Source organism: Chinchilla lanigera, unplaced genomic scaffold, assembly GCF_000276665.1.
Source record: "Chinchilla lanigera isolate Chin_1 unplaced genomic scaffold, ChiLan1.0 scaffold00018, whole genome shotgun sequence".
In the NCBI taxonomy this organism is placed as follows: domain Eukaryota; kingdom Metazoa; phylum Chordata; class Mammalia; order Rodentia; family Chinchillidae; genus Chinchilla; species Chinchilla lanigera.
This window is the reverse complement of record NW_004955419.1, coordinates 1,109,654-1,119,963: the sequence shown is the minus strand read 5'-3', so window position 1 is coordinate 1,119,963 and position 10,310 is coordinate 1,109,654. Positions and strand designations below refer to the sequence as shown.

Genomic DNA, 10,310 nt, shown 5'->3' with positions numbered 1-10,310 from the left:
GATTACCCCAAGTGGCCATCAGAAGCAGAGTCACCCACAGTTCCATGACCTTGGACAGTCCCTTTCTCTCTGAGCGTCAGTCTCTTCTCTTCAGTAAAGTGGGATAAGAACTCAGATCGTGGATCCAGGCCCGGTGGCACACACCTATAATCCTAGCTCAGGACACTGAGACAGGACTGCTGTGAGTTCAAGGCCAGCCTGGGCTACATAGTGAGACCCTGTCTCAAACAAACAAAACTGAGCCTGTGAACCAGTGGCTGTATTCAGAATTGTCCTGTATAGTCGCTGGCCCAGGCATGCCCCCTCCCGACTCCCAGCCTGCCCACCCCCAGCACACAAGAACAACTTTAAATAAAGCGTTTATTGATTAGCAGAAGCTTGAACAGTTTGCATAGTATTTGTAATACCATATCCAGGAAGGCTGGCAGAAACCCCCAAGGCACTGGAGAACGTCAGGAGAGGTTAGTGATGCAGCCGGCACGGGGCCGGGGGCGCTGGGGGTCCCTGAGCACCAGCTGCCGTCCTGTGGGTGTAAGGCCCCTGCCCTGGGGAGCAGGTGTGCAGCCCAGAAGACGCTGAGCCAGGGGTACTGGACCCCGGGTGTGGGCCGCCACACGGGGGCTACCTCAGCTTGACCCTAGGGCTCAGAACAGGCAGCGAGGAAGGGGCGCCCAGCCCAAGGTGACTCCTGAAGGCATCTTCACAGAGGGGCCGAGAACTCTCAGGGCCGGGTGACTCGAGGCTCAGAGGCAGCGGAGGCCCCGCCCCCTCCCTCGCCCTCGGGAGCCCCATCCAGGCCCCTCGGAGGTGACCGCAAGTGGCACCGGGCCTCGGGGCAACCTGCCCGCCCAGAGTGTGAGCCAAGACGCACGGGGCAGGCAAGGAGCCCCGGGGCCACGCCGGATCCCAGGCCAGCAAGCGGGCGGGCGGGACGGGGAGGAACAGGTGCACGCAGCGCGCCCAGGCCCCCACTTCCAAACACACTCACGCTGCCGGCCCAGCCTCTAGCCTCCCTCACACACTCCCGACCCTCGTCCCTCAGACACTTCTCGCCACAGACCACCAGCACATTCCGGGTCTTTGTTCCGTCCTCAGCCCGCAGCCCCGCCCCTCAGGGACAGTGCCACACCCAGCCTCCCCCCAGCCTGGTGACCCCTCGTCCATCCCCCTCAGCCGGGCAGGGCACAGTCAGTGTCCTGGGGAGCTAGCCTAGGGCGGCAGGGAGGGGGCAGGACGGAAATGGGGCCACCAGGCTCTGCCCTCCTCCACTGCCCCGCTCCCAGTGCACCCCCGGTGAGATGAGGGAACTCGCCAGCTTCCCAGACTTACGGTGCCCCACGTGCACCCATCCTTCTCCCTCGGGGGATGGCAAGACCCACAGGGGAGGGAAACGGAGGTGCCAGAAGCAAGGCGGGATCGAGGAGCCCCCAGCCCCCCAACCCCCAGCACGAAGAGAAAGCCTGGAGACCAGACCCTGCATCCAAGATCAGCCCACAAGGGAAGACGGGGAGCAGCCCGGGGGGGGGGGGGCTACACCCAGTAAAGTGACTCAGTGGGTACAGTGTGGGGTGCCCCTGCCATGGCCCCGAGCCCGCTGGTGCCTCAGAGGAAGCGGCCACTCAGGCCAGCTGCCTAGAACTCCGTCCGCACCTCCGAGCTGTCCTCGGTGGTGTGGACGGGAGCGCGGCCACCGGGGCTGGACACCTGCTCCCCAGTCTCCTGGTTAGTGGGGCTGGGGGGCTCAAGGTCCACAGCCTTCCCAGGCAGGAGATGCTGGGGCGGCGAGCCGGGTGGCGAGGGCATCTCGGGGACTGCCTCAGGCTGGGGGCGCTCCAGGGCCGGGGCCCCGTTGAGCAGGGGGTCGGCGGGCAGGGGGCTCTCAGCCTGCAGATCCTGGGATAGCAGGCCTCGGATCTCAGTGACACTGTCCGGGGACGCCAGTGATGGCTCTGAGCCCTCCTCAAGGGGCAGCCCCGCCTCCTCGTCCTGGACCACGGACACCACCTGCTTGGCGCGCCGGCGCTTCTCCGAGAGGGTGACCCCTTCCGGGGTCACAGGGCTGGGGCTGCCCCCGCTGCCGCCGTCAGTGTACTCCTGGCCCCAGTCGATGGGAGCGCCCTCTCCCAGCAGGTGCAGGTTGGGGTCGCTGTTGTGCAGGACCACGCTGTCCCGGTACAGGTTGTGCTTCCGCTGCACGGCCGCCTCCTTCACGGCTGCAGACCACACGGCGGGTTAGGACGCACGGTGGGTGCCGAGGGCCCTGCCACCCACCCCTGGAGTGGCCTGGATTGTGGCTCCAGCCGCCCAGAGCCCAGGCTGCTAACCACCATGTCCCTCTGAGGCTCCCAGCAAAGCCAAAAGGAAACAGGCACAGAGAGGCAGCCAGAGCGGCTCCCCAGGGGCTACACGGCTACCAGTGTCTCCGCTCAGCCATGGGGCGGGGGAGTGGGGATAGTTTTATTTTCCCTTGGTGTTTTTGTTTTTGTGTTTGCTTTAGAGACGGTCTCGCTATGTTGCCCAGGCTGGCCTCAAACTATCAGCGCTCCTCCTGCCTCAGCCTCCCGAGTGCTGGGATTACGGGTGTGTGCTACCATGCCTGGGCTTTTGGGCCTTCCTTTGTCCCTTCGCTGCCACTACCCAGCCCCGGCCCTCCAGGCCCGCGCGGCCCCTCACCCTGCAGAATGTCCTTCATGACGGTCTGCAGCACCACCTCCTCGTAAGTGTTTTCTACCAGGAGAAACCTGGCGAAGTCCTCGAAGATCAGCTCCTGGAAGCGGGGCAGCTCCTGAGGGGAACAGCAGGGGGCAGCAGACGCGGGTCAGGGCAGGGCGCGAGCGGCTCCGCGGGGCCGGGAGGCTGCGGCGGAGTGGGGTGGGCCGCTCACCGACTTGCAGGTGGGCGCCAGCTTCTTAAGCAGGAAGGGGATGGTGATCTGCAGCAGCGCCTCCCGGAAGAACCGCTTGCGCACCGTGCTGCTGTCGTAGTCGTACTTCTGCGCGACACGGGAGGGGACCCTGGGTCAGCAGCTCGAGGCCGCGTGGGCAGCAGGGCACTGGCACCCGCCCCCGCAGGCCCCGCAGCCAGGGCCGGGCTCACCTTGAGCACGCGCTCCAGGATGCGCTGGATGGACTTGCACAGCTCCTCCCGCGTGGGCCCCTTCCCCAGCTCCTGGTGCAGCAGCGTCTCGAAGGTGTACACCGCGTTGTCCATTTGCTGCGGGAACACGCGGGCGCAGGACACCGCTCGAGTGACCGCAGCCCCTTGCTGCGTGCCGCCGAGGGGGTCTCCAGCCAGCCCCACCCGGCCTGTCGGGGAGGAGTGGGGGGCGGTCTGCGTGCCCCTCGCTCACGCGGGTCGCAGTCTACTGTGGGCACAGGAAGGGGCGGGGAGCCCGGGGAGGTGGGAGGGGCCGCACGTCCGGGCAGGGCCAGCCGCGAAAGGTGGGGGGCGGAGCCCACCTCGCGCATGAGGATCTGGGCGCGCTGCTTGAACACGGAGGTGCTGGACACGTCGAAGCGCTGCTGCAGCCCGTCGAGCCGCAGCGGCTCCATCTTCTCATAGCAGCCCTGCATCTTCAGGGGGTGGTACGCCAGCTGGGACAGCTTCTCCATGTACTGCAGGCGGCGGGGACACACGGACCTGAGCTGGGGCCACCCGGGGGCAGAGCAGCCCACAGACCCACACCTGCCCGAGCCTGGCACTGGCCACCAGGAGTGGGCTCCTGGGTTGGTGCCCACCAAGTAAACCCGGAAGGCAGCGCTGAAGGGAGGCCTCCTCATCCCCTCTGGGGTGCTGCGTGACCTCGGGCAGGTCACTGTCCCCCTCTGGGCCTTGGCGTCCTCAGCCCAAAATCGGGAGGTGGCTTTTCATGACATCTAACGACCTTGCCATTTCTCAATTTCTATGATTCTCATTGTCCGTAGGCTCCCAAATTTGAAGTGGAGAGGAGGTGGCTGGGATATGGGATGGATTCTATACCTACCCGACAGCTATGTGGGCATTGGAAATGGGGACTGTGGAATGAGACTCACTCCAAGAACCAGGTAACCGAGGACAAGTGAGGCAGACGGGCAGTCTCCATCCGTAGGGTACCTGACTCATGCTTTTTTGTTGGTTTTTGTTTTTTGAGACAGGGTCTCACTATATATTCCAAGCCGGCCTTGAACTCACTTTTAGCCCAGCCTGGCCTCAAACTCACAGCAATCAATCATCCTGCCTCAGCCTCCTGAGTCCTGGGATTACAGGTGTGTGCCACCACATCCAGCTTAAAGTCTTGTATTTTAGCTTCCCAGGGAGTTAATTTTCCCCCTTTTGCCTAACTGCTGGCCCCCACCAGGACTTGGGACAGCTCTGTCCTGGTCTATCTCCATGGGATCTTTGCTTATAGCTCCCCCTCCCTCCACCAGTACCGGGGATTGAACCCAGGACCTTCCTACTAAGCTACGTCCCCAGGCTTTTTCGTATTTTTTGAGTCAGGGTATCGCTAAGTTGCCCACACTAGGCTTGCACTTGCGATCCTCCTGCCTCAGCCTCTCAGAGAGCTGGAATCCTAGCCTGCTTACAGGTTCTGCCTGGGCAGCTCCCCTGCATGCCCCTGGGGAAGCAGACCCAGGCCCAGCGTACCTCGCCCAGCTTGTCGATGCCGCCCTCATTGATCACGTTCAGGTTCATGTCGGTGACCTCCTTGAAGAAGACGTCCCGCACCTCGGTGAAGCCCTGGCTGGTGGGCACCATGAGGGCCTCGAGGATGGACGGGATGTAGGGCTGGACGTGGTTCCGCACACACACCTCCGCCTTGGGCAGGATAAACGCTGCACCCCAAGGAGAGGTCAGGGGGGCTCCTGCCCAGCTGGTGGCACCCAGGGCTACCCCAGGCTCCCGTGTCAGAGGCACATGAACTACGCTGTTTTTACAGAAAGCCCTTGGCGGCGGCTACATTCCCAGGCTCAATGATTGCAGAGGAAGAGCTGGCCAAGACAACAAACCCACACGGTAGAAATACCAGGGGATTCCGAGATTGGACCGGAGGTATTTCTGATACTGACAGGAAGAAACTAAGAAAACTGCTGTTCGAAAGGGAATGTAGCTCAGGAATACAGCCCTTCCTAGCATGCACAGGGCTGTGCATTGGTTTTGTTTTTGAGACAGGGTCTCACTATGCAGTTCATGCTGGCCTTGAACTCATTATGTAGCCCAGGCTGGCCTTGAACTCACAGTGATCCTCCTGCCTCAGCCTCCCGAGTGCTGAGATCACAGGCGTGGGCCACCACACCAGGCCTGGATTCTGATTTTCAAAAATGATCAACAAGCACAGACTGTGCAGCAAACAGAAAGGAGGCCTGGTGGACCCCTGGGGCGCTGTGGCCGAGCCCCTCAGCGGCCGGGGGCCACAGGTGCGCACTGGCGCCTACCTCGGATCTTGCTGGCCAGGTGCTCCTTGGAGGTGATGATCTGGTCCATGTCCGTGCGGATGGTCGCCTCCATGGCGGGCCGGGCCCGCTGCAGCTTAGACAGCGTCTCCTCGAAGAGCACCTTGACCTGCTCATACACCATGCGGTACGCAGAGTCCGAGATCTGCGGCGGGCATCGGTGTCACGTGGGGCTGAGGGTTCGGCCCCCGTCCCGCATCCCACCTGGTCCCAGCCCACCTGGATCCACTGTCGCTGCCGCTCCTGCAGCTTGCCCTTCAGCCGTGGTGCAAGCTCTGCCTTCAGCTCGGGGCCCAACTCCTCCATCACCAGGTTGCTCAGGATCTAGGACCAAGAGGCCCAAGCCAGGTTTGCTGGAGGCCAGCGGCCTGCTTCTCTCTGTATCCTGGCCTGGCCCCTCCAGCCCCTCTCCTCTGCTTTGGCCCTTTGGCTCCAGGTACTCCAGGGTGTCAGGCTTACCTGCCTGGGCGCCCCACAGGCCCCTCAGATGGACTCAGAGGCCTGGGCCCAGGCCCTTTGCACATGGCGGCCTCCCATCTCCAACACTCCATACACTTCCATTCTGGCTGCACGTGTGTGTGTGTGTGTGTGTTTTCATTTGTTCTGATACAGAGTCTCACTACATAGATCAGGTTGGCCTCATGGCATGCCTCCTCCTGGTGATTCTTGTGGCAGTCCTGCCTCAGTCTCCCTCCCGAGTGCTGAGATTACAGGCATGCGCCAGCACACTCCGCTTGAATGGCAGCTTCTCCTTGGAGTCAGAGAGCTCCTGGGGGCCAGGGCTGCGTGTGTACACGGCACCCGGCCCAGCGAGGTGCTCAGCGGGTGAGTGAACCAAGTAACGAGGCGTGGAGCTCCCCTGCCCCCCGCTGTCCAGTACGAGCTCATCGTCGCCCCCAGCCCGTCTGCAGCCCCTGCCCGGCCTCACCTGCACCTCGTTCCCGCACAGCATCTCCCAGGTGCCGTACAGCTCCTTGGCCTGGCGGTACATGCGGATGGCGTCCGTGAAGGCCGGGCCCTCCACCTTGGAGTCCTCAGGAATGCCTGGCCCGCAGGGAGGGACAGAGGAGGTCAGCCGGCCGAGCAGACCCTGGCCACATCAGCGTGCCCAGGCCACCCCCGCGGGAGCTCCAGCGATCACAGCAGCAGTGCCCCCACCCAGCCTGCTGCTCCAGACCCCAGAGCAGGCCAGCCTTGAGGTCACAGCCACAGCCACAGGGGCCTCAGGTTCTCTCTGGCAGCAGCAACAGGGACCCCAGCCGGGCCTCACCTGTGTGCCGGGGGCTCCCTGGGCTACGGTGGAGACATGCTGGGAGCCGTGAAGTCTGAAGCGCAGGGAGCTCAGGACCCCTGTGGGTCCTTCTTTTTTTTTTTTCTTTTCCTTCTTTTGTTTTTTTGATGGTTTTGGTACCGGGGCTTGAACCCAGGGCCTGCCCACTGAGCTACATGCCCAGCCTTTTTTTTCTTTTTAATGTATTTTTTATTTTAAGACAGGGTCTTGCTGAGTTGCCCAAGCTGGGCTCAGACTGGTACTTCTCCGGCCTCAGCCTCGCAGAGGCAGGCAGGTCCCCACCATGACATTTTCTGCCAGGAACTAATAGAAACTAGACAGCCCTGCCAGCTCTGGGTCTGTCTTGTCCTAGTGACCATGTCCGTTCCTGGTACAAATGCTAGGACTTTACTGAAGAATAAATGTGGCCAAGCATGGTGGCACATGCCTATAATCCCAGCACACTCAGGAGGCTGAGGCAGGAAGACTGATTGCCTTGAGTGCAAGGCCAACCTGGACTACCAAAGCCAACCAAGGCCAACTAGTGAGACCCTGTCTCAAAAAGCACAAAATAAAAAAACCTAAATGGCGCTGGGAGCATAGCTCAGCAGGAGAGCTCAGGTCTAGGACCAGGCCCTGGGTTCCAACCCTGGCACAGTGATTTTTTAAAAAGGAAGGTTTTTTTTTTTACTGATAATGACTAGAAAAATGCCCTGTCTGTGGTCACTGGTGGTGTCAGGGGCCTGTGCTGGGGGAGGCATGAGTGAGACATGGGCCCCAGGCCGAGACATGGGCGAGCAGGCCGTGGCGGAAGCTGCAACAACCTGCCTGTGTGGGGCAGCTCCCTGGCCGTGCGCCTGGCCGCGGTGTCCCCAGAGCCCAGGGAAGGGAAGCTGCAGCGGCGCCTCGCGAACCCCAGCGCCCACTGCCACGACGCCGGGCTGAGGGGAGAAAGCCCCTCGCGGGAGGGGCGGGCCACAGCACTCGGCCTTCGCCAGAGCAGAGTGACAAGACGGCAAACCGAGGCCCGTCGCCCGTCCCAGCGCTGGCTGGCGCCCTTGCCACCCTCCACGCACGTGGAAGCCCCATGTGTACGTATTTGTTTTTTGAGACAGGATCTCCGTATGTAGTTCTGGCTGGCCTCAAACTCCCAGTGATCCTCCTGCCTCAGCCTGCTGAGATGACAGGGGTGCACCACCACGCTCCACTCTCCCTAATCTTTAGTTCATCACAATGGAGCAGCATTCAGACAGACACCAGGACCAGAGCTAAGCCCAGTCCGACTGGGGTCCTTATCAGAAGGGGAACTCAGTCAGGCTCTTTCTCTCTCTCTCTGTTCTGGGGATTGAGCCCAGGGGTGCTCTCCTCCTCTTCCTCCTCCTCCTCCTCCTCCTCCTCTACTACTGAGCTGCATGCCTGGTCCTTTTTCAAGTTTTATATGAGACAGGGTCTTGTCATGTTGCCCAGATTGGCCTTAAACTTGTGATCCTCCTGCCTCAGCCTCCTGAGTGGCTGTGGTTACAGATGTGCACACACCATATACACAGCTACAAGGGGAAATTTCTCGGGCCCCGTGGTACACCCAGTTACGGGGTTGGGGTGGGGGGCTGAGGCAGGAGGATCGCTGAAGCCCAGAAGTCTGAGGTCAGCAGGAGTCAACAGGGTGAGGTCCAATCTCAATACATAAATAAATAAATAAGAAAACAAACCAAACCCCAGGTGCTCATAGAGAGATGTCCCCAACAATAACCTGACCAGGACTTGCAGCCTGCAGACCTGGGAGAAAGTTAAATCTGAGTCCTACAAGCCGTCCAGACTGCAAGCTCTGAGACATGGCTCAGCCAGATGAAGAAACCGGAAACCTCGGCTCCCCGAGGCTCCCAGACACACGGCTGGGGAGTGGCAGAACTGGAGCTTGAACCCAAGGCCCGGAGAATCAGGCCAGACCCAGAGACCTTGTGACACAGCAAGCTCCCCCCTCAGTCCGGGAGGCAGGCAGGAGGGGCTTCGGCCAGCTGGGGGAGCCCCGACCCCTCCGCCCCACTGCCCCTGGGCCCGAGCCCCGCCAGTGCCCCGCTGCCTCCCGCCACCCCCTGTGGCCCCAGGAATGCAGGATGCAGGGCCTGGGCGGAGCTGGCGGCCACCCAGCTCGGCTCCCTCCGCCCGCCCCCACTTCCTGGCCGCCCCAGGAGCCAGCAGTTCCAGCTCCACACATTCCAGGCCCAGGTTCTCACGCCTCGTCTGAAACCAGCTTGTCAGCTCCGCCTGGGGGCCGGCCCTCCCCTCCCCGCCCCGCCCCGCCCGGCGGCCTCCGCTCCTTCCCGCAGTACCCCAGGCCCCAGGGCTGCCAAGGCCTCCCGGAACAGCACCCACCATCATCCATGTCGTGGGTGGTGAGGGGGTGGCTCCCGCCCACCCGGCCCTGCCCGCACACCCTCCCCACCCGGCCTGGGGTCCCTCAACCCACCAGGCCAGGTCAGCCACCCTCGGTTTCCAGGGCCCGGGTCGGGGAGGGAGGAGGACGCCCAGGCCGGGGAGCAGAGCCCCAGCCCCAGCCCCAGGGACCTGGGAACAGGAGGCCCTTTGTGGGCAGCAGGGCAGGGCCCAGCCCAGGTGGCAGGGGTGGGCCGGACGGAAGACTGGCAGATTCCACATGGGCAGAGGTAGCTTGGAGAGGTGGGGTGAGCTGGCTTCCACCCAGGCGCCCACACCGCCCCTCGCCGTGGAGAGGAGCTGTGCTGGAGGGAGAGGGGAGGGCAGGCGCAGGGATCGCCCTCTGCCTCCTGAGACCAAGTACTACGGGCAGAAGGATCCCACCCCCACCCCAGCACAGGGCCTGGGCAGGTCCTCTTCTTCCCTAGCCTCCTGAGTCATGATGGAAAAATACAGTGTATATGTAAATTTTTTTAAATTACAGTAAAAGATACATTGCCATGAATGCCCTCAGACCCCCACCCCCACTTTGAACACACTTATCCCACTGTCCTTGCCACTTTCTGAAGCAGTTCTGGAAGTCCTCTTTTGCGTCTTTAGTTCTGCTGTCCTGTCTGCCTCAATGTTCTTTTTATCTTTTCTTTCTTTCTTTTTTTTTTTTTTTGGACAAGGGTCTCCCTATGTAGCTCAGGCTGGCCTCAAACTCACAGGGATCTTCCTGCCTCAGCCTCCCAAGTGCTGGGATTACAGGCAGGCACCAACATGCCCAGCTTGATGTCCTGAATTGATCCAAAACAATTACCTTTCTTAGTCATTTTGACTTTGGGGAAGAGCCAGAAGTCACACAGTGCCCGACCTGATGAGTGAGGCAGATGAGGACACACTGTAACGTTCTTACGAGCCTGCCTTTCCCTTGCGGGGCGCCCAGCAGCAACATGCACCTATTTCTCTTTAATCACACCTCATAAAAACACTGCCGAACAAGGACTTCCAGAAGTGCTTCAGAAAGTGGCCAGGACAATGGCATTAGCACATTCAAAGCAAGCGGGAGGGTTCTGAGGGAGGTTTGTGGCAACGCGTCCTTTCCTATGATAACTTTTATTTATTTATTTATTTATTTTGGTTTTTCTCCAGTACCGGCAACCGAACTCACGACCTTGCGCTTGCCAGGCAGGCGC

At 61.4% G+C, this 10,310-nt stretch overlaps 1 protein-coding gene across 1 annotated transcript in view; it reads right to left on the bottom strand.

Annotated features, from left to right (window-relative positions):
- Nucleotides 1-343: 343 nt before the first annotated feature.
- Fam129b (family with sequence similarity 129, member B) overlaps nucleotides 344-10,310 on the bottom strand; it is a 30,019-nt gene continuing 20,052 nt past the window's right edge. The window contains exons 6-14 of the mRNA XM_013513097.1: nucleotides 6,358-6,473; nucleotides 5,649-5,753; nucleotides 5,412-5,574; nucleotides 4,624-4,811; nucleotides 3,459-3,614; nucleotides 3,097-3,213; nucleotides 2,885-2,992; nucleotides 2,674-2,785; nucleotides 344-2,213 (exon numbers count right to left, since the gene is read on the bottom strand). Coding sequence (XP_013368551.1) covers nucleotides 1,633-2,213; nucleotides 2,674-2,785; nucleotides 2,885-2,992; nucleotides 3,097-3,213; nucleotides 3,459-3,614; nucleotides 4,624-4,811; nucleotides 5,412-5,574; nucleotides 5,649-5,753; nucleotides 6,358-6,473 — 1,646 coding nt within the window. The 3' untranslated portion in view covers nucleotides 344-1,632. The remainder of the gene's footprint in view (nucleotides 2,214-2,673; nucleotides 2,786-2,884; nucleotides 2,993-3,096; nucleotides 3,214-3,458; nucleotides 3,615-4,623; nucleotides 4,812-5,411; nucleotides 5,575-5,648; nucleotides 5,754-6,357; nucleotides 6,474-10,310) is intronic.